Source organism: Podarcis filfolensis, assembly GCF_964270895.1.
Source record: "Podarcis filfolensis genome assembly, chromosome: 5".
Lineage (NCBI taxonomy): Eukaryota > Metazoa > Chordata > Lepidosauria > Squamata > Lacertidae > Podarcis > Podarcis filfolensis.
This window is the reverse complement of record NC_139608.1, coordinates 65,008,102-65,026,409: the sequence shown is the minus strand read 5'-3', so window position 1 is coordinate 65,026,409 and position 18,308 is coordinate 65,008,102. Positions and strand designations below refer to the sequence as shown.

At 41.5% G+C, this 18,308-nt stretch overlaps 1 protein-coding gene across 2 annotated transcripts in view; it reads left to right on the top strand.

Annotated features, from left to right (window-relative positions):
- The window catches only part of PAPSS2 (3'-phosphoadenosine 5'-phosphosulfate synthase 2), a 43,604-nt gene extending 26,803 nt beyond the window's left edge, over nucleotides 1-16,801 (top strand). Inside the window, exons 7-13 of one of the 2 annotated variants that reach the window (XM_083614128.1) lie at nucleotides 2,469-2,580; nucleotides 3,650-3,679; nucleotides 8,147-8,352; nucleotides 9,737-9,872; nucleotides 10,961-11,229; nucleotides 12,394-12,623; nucleotides 13,532-16,801. In XM_083614128.1, coding sequence (XP_083470254.1) covers nucleotides 2,469-2,580; nucleotides 3,650-3,679; nucleotides 8,147-8,352; nucleotides 9,737-9,872; nucleotides 10,961-11,229; nucleotides 12,394-12,623; nucleotides 13,532-13,673 — 1,125 coding nt within the window. In that variant the 3' untranslated portion in view covers nucleotides 13,674-16,801. The remainder of the gene's footprint in view (nucleotides 1-2,468; nucleotides 2,581-3,649; nucleotides 3,680-8,146; nucleotides 8,353-9,736; nucleotides 9,873-10,960; nucleotides 11,230-12,393; nucleotides 12,624-13,531) is intronic. The other variant, XM_083614129.1, reaches the window with a different exon arrangement.
- The last annotated feature ends 1,507 nt before the right edge of the window (nucleotides 16,802-18,308 follow it).

Below are 18,308 nucleotides of genomic sequence, written 5' to 3'. Positions count from 1 at the left end.
ATGTTCTATCAGAAGATAACAAAAAAAAGACCCAGAACTAGCTCTGCCATCAAGCCGATCGAGCAAACTGCATCAGCTTGCCAATTTTATAGTTTAGTATATTTTTATTACTCTTGGAGGGGTGCCATCTGAACGTTCTGCATCGGGTATCAAAATCTCTTGGATTGCCTTTTGAATGCTTTCCAATCCTAGATTTTTACTGGCTTCTTTTAACTACTTCTGGATTTTAATGGATATATATTTATTATAAAATAGTTGTTTTCCTGTTTGTATTGCATTTTGGAAGTGATCTTTGTAGATTTTAATTATGAACTTATTGTAAGTTCATTGCCCATCACTTTGTCCACCTACCTGGTAGAGAGGCGGCTGGCAAAGGCGGTAAATAAACATTCCCAGGGCATCTTAAAGACTGACACATTCACTGTGGCATATGCCTTTGTAGACTAGGATCTACTTATTCAAATGCAAGATGCAAGAGTAAATTGGATAAATAGTTCTGTTCCAGATAATCATCCATATCACTCTGTCTACTGTATACCTAGGGAAATCAGAGTCCAGCTAAAAATACATAGCCGTCTCAGTGTGTTCAGTAAAATACAGTCATATGTAATCAGTACTTAAAACATTTCTTTGCTACCTTATGCCTTAGTGTCATCATTGGGTGCACCAGGGGTGAGGAACTATTTGTTGAACTATAACTCCCATAATCTCTGACCATTGGCTATGCAGACTGGGCTTGTTGGGAGTTACATCTGGAGAATTAAGGATTTCCCTTCCTGATTTACACTATGGAAAGGTTCCTCAGAAAGACTTGTTTCCTCTCAGCTAACTCTGGCAGAAGTTGCTGGCCTCCTTATGTGTCATGGACATGCGAATGAGAGAGTTTACAAGATGGGTTGCCATTATGCCTCAGGGAGCCAGAATCCAAAATCCTGCGTGTACCTTAGGTTTTCCCAGTTCCATAATATTCAAACCGTATTCTAAGGAACCCTGTAAAGCTTATCCAGACTTTCATAATAATAAGAGGAGTAAAAGGCTGCTTGTTTGCCACTGCCAGTCTCCCTCTAGAATGCACTAAGTTGATAAAGGAGAGTGTTTGATGTATGCTTAGGCCACCAACCTTTAACTTACCTGTGAGTTTGGGGACCCATTTCCTAATTGTTATTATTATTTTTACTGTGTATCTGTGTACTGTGTACTGTGTACTGTGTATGGTGGTAGTGCTGTTGTTGTGGCCCACTTCAGATCAGGTCACAACCACGTAAGTGTGAGGGAACTTCACCATCTGAAGACCAATGTTCTAGGTTAGTCATTCACTTCAGCCAGGACTACACCAAGGCCACTACACCAAGGCCCAGTGGCCCCAGTCTGCACCCTGTGTTAATTCCAGGGTCAAAAACATTCCTTAAGGTACTCAGCTACACACAGGTGTCCTGTGGCCGACTTACAGACAAATCAGTTTAGAAAGGATTCTCTGAGGGCAAGATGTTTGAAATTCCTTGTACTAGCTAAGAATAGATCTCTTTAAATGCAATGCCCTTGCTGTTTTCTTTTTTTAAAAAAACCAAACAAACATAAAATGAAGATTTAACAACCGCTAGTCAACAATGAGTTTATTCCAGGCTTCTTTTATCTTTGATGCTTTTGATCCCAATGCAATTGGACTCAAAATGATTCCCACGACACCTGTGGCCATCTACTGGCTAATATTTGCAGGTGCAGCCATTTACGCTTCTACAACTGCATGATTAGAAATTAATATCTGGCTGCTTCTGTAGAAATTCTAGCTTTTTTTTTTTTTGAGGGCTGTGTGTGTATTATTATTAATTGCATGCCCTTCGTATATATTTGAGTTGGGAGTATGTTGATATAAACCGGCTATAAGCAAGCAGTAAATTTCCAGAGCTGTGAGGGGGATCCAAAACCTGCCTCCTACACAGTGTCTACCAGGTTAAGAGGCTTTACAACCTTAATGATGAATCCAAGTGCACCTTTTATTTATTCTTATATCAGAGAATGGTTGGTATTGCTGTTGAAGGAAGAGGAATTACATGTGGGGATAATATTGCATTGTAGCGAAGGTTTCCCAATATTGCTGGCATTGTGTGATCTGGTCATGAACCATGAGAAATCTCTTGGGGAGATACAGTTCACAGTATATGGGTTTCCCTCAACATAACCTGCCCATCATAATGACTGACACCTGCTAGTAAAAAACGTGGTTGTGATGTTTTATGCCTTTTGTTTTGGTCATAAGTAACTTACACTTCTTAGTAATTGGGCTTGTATTTTAGTAGTGGAAATGTAGTCGCTTTTATCTAAGAAAATATTTTTTGGGGGGGCCAAACAAGAATTGGGGACGCTCCATTGTATTTAATTAGAAAGTAATTTGCAATACTTAAATGTGTGAAAACAGGCAGTCTTTACTTGTGTTGTAAATCTGCCATATGGTGTTCTCTTTTTTTCAGTTGGATCTACAGTGGGTTCAAGTCCTAAGTGAAGGTTGGGCCAGCCCATTGAAAGGGTTTATGCGGGAGAAAGAATACTTGCAAGTTATCCATTTTGGCACCTTGCTTGATGGTATGATTTGCCGGCTCCTACACTTTGTCTTTAGAGCTTTTGCCTGCCTATATGCACATTGCGGGAAATTCAGCAGAAGAAATCAGTTCAGAACACTTACCTGTTGAGGTGACTGGAGCATAGCTTTTGAATGAAACAGTTCACATTACTGCTGTATTGGGAGATGTGAAAAAACCTGCTGATCACAGGTGCATCCATGCCAGATTCTGGGCATGTCCAGTTGAACTAGACCTAGCCTCACTCCCAAGGGCCACAGAAAATGCACAAAGCCTAAGCCTTTGTTTTGGGGGAGCATTTCAGGCAGTCATAAAAGCTTTCCTCTTTATTTCCCAAGTCGCTGGGCTTTAAAATGCTATTTGTGGTGTAATGGATAGAGTGTTGGTCTAGGAAGCCTTGGGTTCAAACCCCCACATGCATGAATCTCACTCAGTTATCTTGGATCACTTACTGGGCATAATGCAACAAAAGTGAGCTGTAACTAAATTCCCCTGAAACCTAGAGCTGAAAGTAGTTTAAGGGATGCTTTACTTCCCATGGGGTATGCACACATTTCTTATGTCCCACCATTGCCCCCTGCAAATAGGATTTTGTTTTTTTGAAAGAATACACAACCTGGAAATCTTAGGAAAGTGGAATGGAGCCCTCTTCACTTAAGTCCTATTCCACTGCTTGCCATAATATTTATTTGCAAAGAACCTTCGTGAGATAACACATGTGATCTTTTAATCTTGCCTACTATATGGAGTTGTTGTTATTAACATAAAATAGGAAAACCTCAGAACCCTTATCATGTGCAACTAGCGGCCCCAAATAAAAACCTACATTCTCACCTGCATAAAAGGACAGATTCAGTCAGTGGGTTCCAGCCTTGCATCATAATACAGAACAGGATGCACAACTGCACCTGCGTTAGCTGCGCCCTTGAGAACCTTTTCCTCTCTTCCTGCATTGGTCTGAATGAAGCAAGAGGATGTTGAGGGTTAGAACATCAAATTGAAGTTATTTGCCTGGGGGTGGGGGGGGTGGGCCAGTTAAAATATGGTTGATAATTGTGCTTATATTTTGCCAGGAAGGGGTAGATTTGATATATCCGAGCTTGGTACGTATTCAGTTGTTTTCTTCCCCCACTATGGTATGAAAATAATTACAGTTATGAGATTTTAATTTAAAAGGTTAGAAAATGTATGTTATAGAAATGAAATTTTTATGTAGAGGGCTGCAATCTGTTACGAGTATATTCGTGATCCAACCAGTTACCAGTACCAGGTTCCTCAAGCATTTTTATTGGCTGGGAAAGGATATGTCTTAATTGGCTTTGATCCCTGATTGGCAAAGCTCTTATTAATTTCCGTAGATCAGGCTTGCACTCAGTTCTTTTGTTTAAGGCGATTCCTCACTGAATATTAGCCATGTGCAACTTGTCAACCACTGACCCACATGCAGCTCTCCAGTCCCATACGCTGAATATTTGATGATAAGGCCATTGGCGGAATCCGCAGTTTTATCTCTAAAATCTATATATTTCCAAAGAGCTTTTGATAAGACTTAAATAAAAATGCATCTGGTTGAATTGCACTATGAATATATTAAAAGTTCCTGATTATGCATGGATTAAATATGGGTGACCTATAGACTTGGTAAGTATAAAATTTAAACTAAGGTCAGCAGAATTTGCACGGTGGCTTGGATTCAAAGGTTCCCCCTCCGTGAGCAGAAAACCTCTTTTGATCATGGAAGGGCTGTGGAAGAGTGTTGCATAAGAACAGTTCTTCTGTTTCCGCAATACCATTTGCTATTATTGCTCTGGATTCCATACAGTAACTGGTTTTACTTTACATCCCTGACATATGTGCAAAGCAAGCCCTCGCAGCAGGAACGCAGAAAACCACTTACAGCAGCCACTTGCAAACACAGCTATTTAAAATCCCCAAGCACCAAGAGCCAAGCAAGCCTGGCTTTCCTAATGTTTGTTAAGTGGCTATTGCAAGCACTTTTCAATGGGGACATGTTTGCTCTCCAGCCATGATGTCATACTTTCCAGGGGTGAACGGCATGTGTCCAATGTAGTTGCACAATTAATTTGGATGCTGCAGTGTAGTCCAAGATACTTTATTGCATTAGACCTTCAGCTTGTAACCCAGCCATTAAGGCTTGCTTTGCCCAAATGTAAAGGATTTAAATAAAGTCTTCAAAGAACAGTGCTAACGACTGTACTTGCTTTTTGCTTGTGCGTCTTTGGATCCAACCCATAACCAAGATGATCCTTGGATAATCTCAAGGATAGTTAGAGTAGTGCAAATAATCACCAAATCCATTAAAATTTTACTTTGGAATTGTAATGAAAATCACACGCATTCAATGGTTAAAACTGCTATGATACTTCATTTCAAATTTGTCATTGATTATATTTTTTATGAACTGAAACCTTCAAAAAAAGTTGTGATATGTTTGCGAGCGTTAAAAACAACCACCAGCTAAAAAAAATTGGGTAAGTTTACTAGAGGGTATAGTTTTTACAAAGTAAATGTTGTGTTTGAACAACAGCAAAACAAAACTGATTGTAAATATCCTGGCATAGGAACACTGGATGCACAACAAAACAGAAAGGCAAAGTGATATTTTGATGCTAAGAAGTGGCATAAACTCAACGTGTGATAGCCAACATTAGTCACAGTCTGAGTAGACCTATTGAAATAAATCAATTTACATAACTCTGAGTAGGTCTGATGTTGGGTATTACCCAGTATTGTACATACTGGAATGAGCAAGAGCATGAGTAACAGGGTTTTTTAGTGCGTAGGGGGGTGGATATGCATTTGGAAAATGTGCATTTGGTAAAATAATGTGCATTTGGAAATATAATGTGCATTTGGAAAAATTGGTGTGAGGGATGAGACATGTTAGGTATATTTGTTTATTAAGCACTTTACTGTGTTGAGGGCAATATGAACACAATCATGTAAGGAAAGAATGCACTGAGTTTCCATATTACTGTATTAAAAGACTTTTTTCTCTGGGGCCAGAACCTCCTTTGCTGCACCTTCATCTTTGAGAAGATAATGCTTCTTTGCATCCTTGTAAATACTCTCAAAGTACTCCTGTTTTGTGCCTTAGGCCTGTCTCACACCCTGTGTTCCTTCTTCAGTCTATTCAAACACAGCTGGTGTTTTGATATTCTATTATATATTTTGATGTTATAATGATGTTATATTATAATGGATGTATTAGAAGTGTTTTGTTTCCACAAATTGTTGGGTCCTGCTTTTCATTTTGAGTCCAGTGTTTTCACTTACCAGCCTTTTGGTGCTGGCATGATGGGTTTTGGTAGCAAATATACGGGTGAGGATTGCAGAAGGGTTATTGCAAATTGATGACCCTACAAAGAATTTGACCTTGCCCTTCAAATCCATGGAGCACACACTCTCAGCACAAAATGGCCCAATTTTTCATTAATGAAAACATAGTTCACATGTATGCATATATGTATGGATACATATCTTGGAGGAGTGCTACACTCACCATTTTCCTTCCCCCATTGCATGAAAGACAAATATCTAACTTCAGCTGGGTATGACAGGCAGAGGAGATCCAGTCAGTGAACTACCGTAATCCAGAGTACTCCCTACTAATTTATTAATCCCTTTTGGTTTTGCTCACTAAACTCCTCTTTTTCCTAGTCAGGCCTTTCAGTTGACCAGACCAAATATAGGCCTGGACTGAGTCTGAGGCAGACCTTCTAAAAACACTTTGAAAAAGCTTTGTTGGTTGGCAGCTTAATTCTGCAGACAAAATACAGCTGTGGCAGAAGAAATTGAGCAGGCCACTCTGCTGATTTGAGAGCACACTGAACCGAACCAAACTGAACTGTCAGTCTTGCTATAGCTGTGCTGTGACTGCACTGAGTCACCTACTTGAAGGAGCAATTTGTGCAGAGTTTATGGCTATATATGTCATTTGATCAGTGTAGCAATCATATGTCCTCTTTTTCCAGGACACTTCCTCTTTTTCATGGGTAGAGTCATCCTAGAGATCCATAATTAAAAGTAGAAGTTGGCCAATGTCTCCTCTTTTTTCGCTCTTCAAAATATGGCAACCCTACAAATTTATAGATAAATTTTGCTGCAAAATCAAAGAAAACGAACCTTAGTTTAAAAAAGAAGAGAGTAGCTACTGGTGAAGAGCAAAGGTCCAAAGATCACTCATATAAAATGCTAACGATTATATGAGTCTTGGAAGCAATCAGCAAACAAACCAGTAATCATTACAAGACATCATATCGTTCTGAACTCTGGTTCTGAACTAAGGGATTCACTTTGTCCTTGATCCAGGAGTTGCATAGCCACTCCTAAGTGTTCCTGTGTGTTTTTCCCCATTCGCTCCAATAAGAGGGCACAGTACTGTGTGCATAAAGGGATGTTGACACAGAACTCCTCCTATTGAAGTGGATGAAGAAATCCTTATTTGCACCTGAATGCTCATTCCTTGTGGCAACATGTGAGGAACCAGTGTGTATGGATCTGTAACGTTCTAAATAAAAGTAACAACTTGAAAGTCCAATAAGGAGGTAGATATTGCATCCTCTAACATCTTTGTTGAAGTTGATGTGGTACCAACAAACTGTAGTGGTATGAAAGGGTGTTTGTTTTTTACAAGGTGAATAAACTTTTTATTTAGTAGCTCATTTGGTGTCCAACCTTTCAAGTCAGTTCAAGTTAAGTCCAAAGTGTGAGGTTATGCCATCCAGTGTACTCTCTTGTGACTCCCCGTGCTTTGGTGTTATTTAACCTGGTTTTAATCACAGATTTAATGTAAAATGTTTTTCATTATGCTTTAATTATTGCAAATGGTTTTTTATTGCATTTTGAAGGGTATTGCCCTTGGAGCAGAAACACCAAAAGGTTCATTTATAAAACAAATACATTCACCATTGGGTGTGTCAACTGTGACAGCTCCTGGACAGAGACAACCTTAGCAAAGTGATCCATTCTCTGCTAACCTACAGATTAGACTACTGCAATATGTTAAAGGTGCAGCTGTCTTTGAAGACTGTTTGGAAACTACAGTTAGTTCAAAATATGGTTGTTAGACTGTGAAGTGGGGCAGCTGATTGGGAGGTGTCTCAGCATGGAGAAATTGGATGCGGACAAGTTTTTCTCTTTTACATATCAATTTATGCTGGATCTGTTTTTAATTGCTGCTGTTTTTATCCTGGGGGGTCCCACCCTTTTCTTTTCTTTTAAAGTTTTATGTTGTAAGCTTCCCTGGGTGTTTTGTTTGAACATTAAAGCATGATGTATAGATTGATTGATTGATTGATTGATTAAATAAGTAAATAAGTAAATCGCCAAAGGACCTTCTCGTTTCAGTGCTTCCAGATGAGCAACTTAACCATCCTTTTCACATATTTGTGTGCCCTGCCCCATCTTGTTGAGCCACATCTCTGATCATCAGTGGCTATTGGCCATGATGGCTGGAGCTGGAGCCCAGCAACATCTGTGGAGCCATCCCTGGTGTACTTTTTTATATATATATAAAAAGTTAATTGAAATAAAATTTCTTTCAACAGATGGCGTTATTAACCTGACCATTCCAATTGTACTACCAATAACTGCGGAAGAAAAGAAACGCCTGGAAGGATGCAATGCGTTTACACTGGAGTACAATGGGCGGAGAGTGGCCATACTGCAAAATCCAGAATTTTTTGAGCACAGGAAAGAAGAACGTTGCGCACGTGTTTGGGGAACCACATGTGCAAAGCACCCACATGTAAAGGCAAGTGATCACAGAATAAGTTCCTCTATTTCTGTGGCGATGAATATGAGCAAACTGTCTACCTATTTAGGTTGATAGCTCTGCATCACTTCAATAGAAAATATAAATTCTCCTGCAGCAAGAATTAGGGCCTCCTCGGGAGTGGCCCCAGGACTCTTTCAAGAGGTGCGGTTGCATACCCTCCTCCAGCGGCAATGTAAAAGCTCACTCACTTATCAGGAAAAACTTTGGGGTTTCAGTAGCCACTTGCTATGTTTTTAAATTGCTCACAACATTTCTATTTTGGGGCAGGTGAGAAAGGTGATACAGTCGCATTTGTAATTACACTGGGCGCTTTTCAACTAAATTATGGTGCTAGTGCAAGGATTTGCACTAGTGTAATGGGTTGTCCCCCCACGTGCCACTTACATCATTTCCAGTTGTGCTCTGGAGAATTAGTGGAACCCCCAGAACAGATTTAGGGGGTTTAGGAGAGGGTGAGATCATTCCGTTGCACAGTGAGAAATGCCTGTGCTGACAGAACAATATGCTTAACGCTACATTGAATACAACACATGGTTGTTGTTGTTTACTGTGGCTATTAATACTGGGTTTTTAAATGCCTTGAGTTTTTCTTTTCTTTTCTTTTCTTTTTTTTTAAATGAAGGTTGGCAAGGTTTGAAATAAATACATCTTTGTATTAGGAGCTAAAGATAGCAAGTTTCGTAAGAAGGAAGTATGCAGAAGTCTCAATGGCTATTTTGCACCAGTCCACCTCCCACTCCCTGGCCTTTTGAATGGCTGCTGGGGTTGCTGAAGGCTTGTGCCTTCCAGCTAAGCCTGAGCCTTTGCAACTCTCACCTAAGCACTGCCTGAAAATTGAAAAATTGAAAGGATGGCAGCGCATGGGGGGCGGGGACAGATTAGAATGCACCAGTGAGAGCAGAATCTGCCCTCCCTGGCATGCTCAGGGCTCCACATGTCACTCCTTCCAACCTAGTTCCTGGAAAGTCTTTCTGAACTCATTGCAAAATCAAGTTTATGAATCAGAAGCTAGCAACAGTAGACAATTTATACTGTAAATAGGCAAAGTTCCGAGATCTAAGTATATGGCAATATGGCCATGATATCAGAATTTTCAAGCAATGTTTTTCTAAACATGTAGCTGGGAGAGGAGAAGCAAAAGTTGTCATTCTCTGCTTCAAATTATCTTGAACTTTCTTGAACTGCCTGGAAGCCACAGTTTGCCTGCCACTCCTGCTACATTTCTGCTTTTTAAGCAGTCAGCACCACAAAACCTCTTTGATAAGGTCCCTCCTTCATTTTACCATGGATAGCAGCTGTAACCCCACAGTTACATTATAAGTATCATTTTGCCTTAATTAACTGTGGTGTCCTTTGATAGATGGTGATGGAAAGTGGAGACTGGTTGGCTGGTGGAGACCTCCTTGTATTAGAGAGAATTAAGTGGAATGATGGGCTGGACCAATACCGCTTGACTCCCTTGGAGCTGAGACAGAAGTTCGCAGAAATGAATGCTGGTAAGTGTTTGCATTTGCAACATTGCTTATACCATGTGGCAGGGAGCAGGGCCTTCTTCCTGGTGGTTCCAACACTCTGGAACTAGATGCCCTGCAAGTGTTAAGGAACATATATAAACCACACTGATCCAAGACATTATGTTGCCTGATGTTGAGCCCAAGTGGCGTCCCCCACTAAGGTAAATTGTTAAAAAGATTTGCACCATGCAGGCACCAATTCCTGCCTTCATCTATTCCCACCCTCCAGGTGTTCTGCAGAAGCAGATGGTTTGACCCTGCTCTATAGTCCACTGAGACTAACACAGTGGTGGCTGTCCTGTCCTTCCAAATGATGGGACAGCAGCATTTTCCAAGCCTCAAAAAGGCAGTAAAACAGGAGTTTTCCTGAGCGCATAGCTGGCGTTGAGCAGCTCTGTTGGAGAGCAATGTCGGAGAGAGGTTTTGATTTAGGATGCTTAATTTTCTTATTAGGATGATTGTTTCTGATGTGCAGATTTGCAAGTGTCTCTGTGACAGCTTTATTGTTCTTTTATTAGGATTTTTGTTGTTGTGGAAGTCAAGAGATGTTGAAAATGAGGCGGACCATAAAATGTTTAGAAATGAAAACAATGTGATTCTCTCTTTCATGGAAGGTGGGGAGAGAACGAAAAGTTATGTTCTTTGGATCGTGCCTTGGAGAGAAAAAAATAGTTTCCTACTATAGAAAGTCAAAGGCCTCCCAGGGGTGAATGATATTCATGCTAGAATTCCAATGCTGATGTTGGCTTTATTAACAGGGATGGGGAACCAGTGGCCCTACAGAAGTCACTAGACTCCAGCTTCCATTGGCCCCAACCAGCGGTCAGGGATGATGGGAATTACAGTCCAGCAACATCCAATGTGGAAGGTTCCCCATCCCTACTTTATAACGACCCTGGTTTAGGGATCTCTGTGTGTATGTTTTATATTATTATTAAACCTGTAAATATTAAAAGCTGCTGCGTTTAATGTAGGTCCATATCATCTACTTTTCACTGCTTAACATCATGGTGCAGTTTTGCATGTCCTGGATCCTTTCACATCTGCATTTCCCACTTCTTATGTTTCAGATGCGGTGTTTGCTTTCCAGCTGCGCAACCCTGTGCACAACGGACATGCCCTGCTGATGCAGGATACCAAACGGCGCCTCCTTGAGAGGGGCTATAAGCATCCTGTGCTGCTCTTGCACCCTCTCGGGGGATGGACCAAGGATGATGATGTGCCCCTCGAGTGGCGCATGAAGCAGCATGCTGCAGTGCTGGAGGAGCACGTGCTGGATCCAAAGTCCACCATCGTGGCCATTTTCCCTTCTCCAATGCTGTATGCTGGACCAACAGAGGTATGCATCGTTTTGCTGTCCTCCTTTGCTTCTCCCTACAGTGGGATTCTTTTCCTTTTAAATTATTTCTCTTAAGTCTTGGGAATTCCCTGGGAATTGTAGCTGCAGTGATGGGGACTACAAATCTCCAACAGAACATGACCAATGCCCTAACAGAACAATCCAATGCCCTAACAGAACAATCCTGTGCATACTTAGTTCAGTGGGGCTTATTCGCAAGTAAATGTGTATAGGATTTTCGCCTAAACTATTATTTCCAGGATTCTTTGGAGATAAACATTGCAAACTGGTGCAAAACCATTGTAAGCTCAAAAGGGCTTACAAATATCAGTGAGAAGACAGTCGCAGCCCTGAAGCTCACTATAAAGGTAAAGGTAAAGGGACCCCTGACCATTAGGTCCAGTCGTGGATGACTCTGGGGTTGTGGCGCTCATCTCGCTTTATTGGCCGAGGGAGCCGGCGTACAGCTTCCGGGTCATGTGGCCAGCATGACTAAGCCGCTTCTGGCGAACCTGAGCAGCGCACGGAAATGCCGTTTACCTTCCTGCCAGAGTGGTACCTATTTATCTACTTGCACTTTGACGTGCTTTCGAACTGCTAGGTTGGCAGGAGCAGGGACTAAGCAATGGGAGCTCACTTCGTGGCGGGGATTCAAACTGCCACCTTCTAATCAGCAAGTCCTAGGCTCTGTGGTTTAACCCACAGCACCACCCGCGTCCCCAGGCTCACTATAGATGCAACACAAAAGAGGGGTTGGGAGGGAACAGGCAAAATCAAGTTCAGGCACTAATTCTTAGTTACAGGGATTTTGTGGTGAGCATATGGAGCAGGGGGCAAATGGAGAGGGGAGTAAAATTGCTGATCTTCCAGCAAAGCCGAGAGAGAAGTCCTGTAGCCTGTCTTTTCTCCTCTCCTATAGTGTGATGGAATGGCTGCTGAAAGTTGAGGGAGGAGCATGAATTTGTTATGGGTTTTCATCCAACCCTCCTTGGAAGTTTTTAAGCAGAGGTTGGATGGCCATCTGTCATGGATGCTTTAGCTGAGATTCCTGCATTGCAGGGAGTTGTGGACTTCCAAGTCTACCATTCTATGATCCCTCAAAGTTTTTTCAGCCAAACTCAATCCATCCATCCGTCAAACTCTAATCCTGTGGCACTTCCTCAGGTCCAGTGGCACTGTCGGGCTCGGATGATTGCTGGAGCCAATTTCTACATTGTGGGCCGAGATCCAGCTGGTATGCCTCACCCAGAGACCAAGAAAGATCTGTACGAACCCACACAAGGTGGGAAGGTGCTTAGCATGGCTCCAGGACTGAACTCTGTGGAAATCATTCCCTTCCGAGTAGCAGCATACAGCATAGTACAAAAGGCGATGGTCTTCTATGATCCGGACAGGTAAATGACACAGTAAATGACCACCTGTAGCAGAGGCTTAGTGGTTTTGTAATAGCTTACCTAGGCCTATGTGCTCATGTGCATCAGAAACGGTTCTTTCCCACATTCTCCTCCACATGAACTATGATGAGACTTCAAATGAAATGGCACGAGGTATGTTGAAAGGCAATTGAAGCCTCACAGATGAAAAAAGTATATGTTGTTAATTCAAATTGCTCAAAACTGTGGGGAGGCTCATTTTGCAGCATGCGAAAATGTTTGAAAAATCTGTTTCTGGGTTTTGGATTAGCCAGGATGTTGAAATATAACTGCCTGTAGCTGCGTGGCAGCTAGCCCTGTCCAAGATTCATTTTGGAAAATCACAAAATCAGAGTTTACAGAAAGACCTGCCGAGTTGATAAGTGCCCATAGAGAAGTAGCACGGCAAACATTATGTTCTGGTTCATGGGCTTGATTTGCTCCTGCGTGATATTGTGAAGCGCAATCTTGAAATCTGGGTTTCAGTTCTAGGATTGTTGGAGAGACCATTGCAACCATATTCATCTCATTTGTATGTTCATTAAGATGAACAGAAAAGTTGCAAATTCTGTGCGTTGCTGCTGGTATTTCATTCTTTCTAGTCATACCTTGGAAGTCGAACAGAATCCTTTCCGGAAGTCTCTTCGACTTCCAAAACATTCAGAAACCAAAGCATGGCTTCTGATTGGCTGCAGGAAGCTCCTGCAGCCAATCGGAAGCCGCGGAAGCCCCGTCGGATGTTGGGCTTCCAAAAATAGTTCGCAAACCGGAACACTCATTTCCGGGGTTGTGGTGTTCGGGAGCCAAAATGTTCGAGAACTAAGCTGTTCGAAAACCAAGGTAGAACTGTATTTGTAATGTTTTCATGGATAACTTTTTTTGCTTACTAGGCACAATGAATTTGACTTCATTTCTGGCACACGCATGAGGAAGCTGGCTCGTGAAGGCGAAAACCCCCCTGAAGGATTCATGGCGCCAAAAGCTTGGAAAGTGCTAACTGAGTACTACATGTCACTGGGGAAAAATAATTAATTTTGCTTTTATCCAAGTGCGTCTTGGTTTTTAAAGATGGGCTCTTTCAATTGATTTATATGCTGTTCTACATCTTCTACTTTGAAATTTTCTGCTGTTTGTGGGCATTTTCTTCCCAGCTTTCCCCCCTCTGAAGTTATTAGGACATTTCCTCTTAATTTCAAAGGAAAGCCATAGAAGAGATTTTATTGTACATATATATATATATAAAGAGAAAGATTATGGGAGTCCAAAGCCATATATTGATTTATCACAGCCTTTCGAAAGAGGTTGTCTGAACTGTGCAGAATTATGCAGCTGAAAAAATTTGGAGTTATTTATCTGTTCTTCTTTGTTGCTTTTAATTCATTCCCAGCTTGCTCAATGCAATTAAGTAGAACTTTTGCTCCTCCTCCTCCTGAGCAGCACTAAATGGGAAGTTTACCTTCTGCCTAACTTTGGCATGGCCTTTCATATCCCTTTTAGCGGGTTGATGTGACATTGTTTTTTAAATTATGGTGATTATTAATAAACACCAGCATCCTGATTCATCTGCAGAAACCCTCATAATTCCACACCAGATTTCTCCCATCATCTCAAATCAATTTTCAAACTGTTGCAAGCAATTTGGAGAGTCCTGGGAAGTTGATTTAACACTTAGCAGGGGTTGCAGGGCCAGCTCAGAGCACTTTGTTGTTTGAGGCAGAACAGCAAACAGTGCCCTGCCTTCCAGTTCAAAGTGCATAGTATCCAAAGCCAGTCAAGTTATTTTGGCACGTGAGGCAGAAAATTCGCTGTACAGCTCAGTTGGTTAGAGCATGATGCTGATAAATCCAACGTCGCAGGTTTGATCATTGTTCTACTTTTGAACTCCTAGATTTTTACACATTGGATGGTAAACATTGCAGGTGCCGTGAGGGAACTAGGGTGTTGTGGTCTGAAGTTGATACCATGAATCCATTGCTGAGGTTTGTCTGCCACATTCAATATGTGAAGCTCTTTGGAACAGCCTGGAACTTTTATTGAATCCAAGCTTTTTAAGTGAATCCCTAGCCTTCATGAATGCAGACTGGATGTTGTATTGGCAAAGATGGTTCCATAATGCAGAACAGATCAGCCATCCCTGGGGCTGTATGGGAATTCCAGCTGCTAGTCATATTCTCACAATTTAGCAATAGTTGTACTAAACCTCATTGAGGTTTCTGGTTAATCTAAGGTTCTTCCGAAATGTGATCTAGGCATTCGAGTGCAAACACGATTTGTTATACAAATATTAATACGCTTACAAAAGCAGTGGTTGTTTGTGCCAGTGCTTCAGTCGATTGTGACTGCATATTAAATTTATTGTGAGACTTTAGCATGGGGGGGGGAGAAAGCAGGATATATTCCTTTTCTTCAATCTTAACTGCTGTAGTTAAAATAAAAAAGGCACTTGAAGCCCAACACTGAGTTAGGCACAAGAGCTAGCACACTGGTATCAGTCTACCTTATTCTTTCAGAATAGTAACTAAATAGTTCCCTAGTCTGCTAAAAATGCCTTTTTTAACAGTGCATTCCTATGCATGCTAACTCAGAAGTCTCATTAAGTTTAATGCCGCTTACACTCAGGTGAGTATAGGATTGCTGCCTTAATTTCTTCCACATGTGAACATTGTTCATATGGAATACAAAGAGAAATGTATTTTGTAGCCCACGTAGGTTTTACATTCGAATTACAGATTCTGGAACCGTAGCATGTGTTTTGGTCATGAAAAGCATCCATAGATTTAGAAGAGGAACCATAGATTTAGCAGAGAGAGTCCCATCTATTTGTCTTGGAGAAGAGGACAGCTTATCTGCAGAATTCACAAAATGCTGGTGGTAGTAGTAGTTGGATTTAAGATAACACAAACCCATTGAAGTCAATTTCACCAAATCCACCTGATCTGAATGTTATTCAGTCATACAAGGGACAGAGCACAGAAACAGGCAGTACTTGTGTATGTAAAGTTGCTGTAAAAGTTAAGAATATAACAGGTTAATGACAATACACGGGGACCAAACCCTTCTCCCATGGGAGCAGATTGCATATGTGGGACTCCCTCCCTTCCTGCTCTTCTTCTGATGATAAGTTTTCCTCCCAACATGTTGAGAGCTGAGCTGGCCCAACAGAGGCCCTAGGCCAGGGCATGGACCGGATTGCGCCCAAACTTTGGCCAAGTGTTTTAAGTCAATACAAATTGCAAACTTAAAAAAAGGATCTGCCTCTCCATCTGTCTTATCTAGGAATGAAATAATAAGGTTTCTAAAGATTGTGAAATGATGTTCTTATTTCCTGTAGCAATCATGCAACAAACGCATCTTTACCGTCTCAAAATCGTATTTGAGAATGCCTTTTAACGGTTCCAGCTTTTAAAGTTTTGGAATCCTCATGACAAAAACCCTAAAAGTATAGTAGGGCTGCATCCAAAAGTTGTTCTGTTGGCGCAAGGACTTTTGCTTGTGCACTGGAATTCCTCCTCCCCCTGTGCATCCCAGATCTGTTCTGGTGGTTCCTCCAAAACTCCAGAACAGATTTGTGGTTGGGGGTGCGGCAGCATTCAGGAAGAGGAAGGGGAAGTTCTGTTGTGCAAGCAGAAGTCCTTGGGCTGATGGGATGACTTGGTCAGATACAGCCCATGTGTTCTTACAACTTGTGTGAAACAAATGCAGCCACTGGGCAGAGAGAATCAGCTGTTTTTGCTGTACAACAGGCTGCATGGGATCTGCACCAAACCGCAATGAATTAACTAGAGATTGAAAATCAGCTAATGTATATTAACAAGAGTGCCTTTTGTATCCAAGCCCTCTGGAAGGGACCTTGAAGATAGAAACGATCTTGCCATTTTATAATTTAATTGATATTTTAAATAGTGTTTATATATTTCTTTTCTTTTTAACCTTATACTACTATATCCATTGCCATTAGTTCAAATATATATGGGGTACTACTCCTTTTAAATAGTTAAAAGAAGAATATTCTGTAATATTTTATAGCATATTTATTACAGACACAAGACTGGAATGTATGCCTTAACTGATATATATATATCTTGATTAAAATGTCTTCTGAATTTCGTATTCTACTACTAGAATTTGCTTTTAATATCAATAAATATTTCTATGTTTAACTATTTCCTGACATTTCTTATTTATCGAAGGCCAAAGCCTGCTGCCTACTGTCTGCAACCCCAAAAGCCATTGGCTAAGATGCTGTGATGTCATGGAATGTTCTGTGTGGCACTGTGTCATGCTCAGTGTGAAGTTGCCAGTGGCAGAATGTTGTCAGAGTCCAACTTGGAAGAAAGTGAAGCTTCATTTACATAGGCAGCTATGTGCTGTTACTAGGAAGGCAAGATGGAGACAGGAACAAATCGGGTGTGCAGAGTGAAGGCCGAGAACAGAATAGGAAGCAATCACATGGCAAGCTTTTGCTAAAAAGCATGATGTTAAGTATTTTAAATCAAAAGGAGAGTCAGTAAGATGATTCCATGGAAGTGTCTCAGAAGTACTGAGCAGAAGCACAGAGAGAGCTGAGGAAAAAACCCAAAGGCGAGACAGAAACCTCTGGCAGCTGATTTTCCCCTGCTGCTTCGTTATGGCAACACTATCACTGGAATGAAGTAACCTGGTTTTAACCTGGTTTGAAGGGGGAAGATGGCTATATGGAATGAGACTGGAGCTTCAGGTAGGGTGGGCTCTGCACTGAAATTGGGTTACATGTTCTACAAACCCAGCTCTTCTCCACTTATTCCCCACTTGTCTCACATTCAAATAACCAGTTTGCACATGACAGGTTGTGCTTGGGCAGCCCAAGAATGTGCAGAAGGGACTGGGCTTGAAACACGCATGCAGATATGTCCAGTCCCTATGCTCCGTCATCCACCACAGGTGGGTGAGGCATAGATGCATGGAAGGATGTACGTAAAAGTCCAATCCAGGCAGTAGGCTTTTGACATACGGTGAGGGGAGGTGTGCTAACCTGAGTCCTGCTCTTGTGCCTTGCCATATGTAAAAGTCACACAGCAAATCAGCATGAAATGGTCCAAGACCTCTAGTGGCTTAAATAATTCTTTTAAGGGAGAAAAAAGAGCTCCTCTTTAATGAAAAATGAGATGGGGGGGGAGTGGAATTTATTTTTCCATGTACACACTTTGGAGATTTAACTGCTCACTTGAAGGACAACAAGCACCTTTTGGACAAGGTTAAGTGTTTTAAGCTCTAGAGCTCTGTAATACCACAGATTTCTTTACAAGGGATGTCTGAGACCAGAAGTAGGTATGTTTGTGAACTTTACTCAGGCATCTGGCCTTAGTACCATCTGGCACTTACTACCATGAGGGAGAAAATGGGGGCTAAATTGAAGATTGTGCTCAAACAAGTTTATGCAAACATATCTCCCTTTCTAGGGTGTCCGGATCTTGCGATACACTCAGAAGCAGTGTTAAAATGAAACAAGGTATATTCGGAACAGTGATACTGACTCCAGCCTTCCTTTAGGACAGAGAGTATACAGGAAACTCTAGTACAGAGCGTGTTAAAAGAGGAGTGCCACTCAAGGTGACCTGATTTCTCAACAACACACAAGACCCCAAATTCCTTCCTGCTGGCATTGCTTGTGCACAGGCAGCAGGGTGT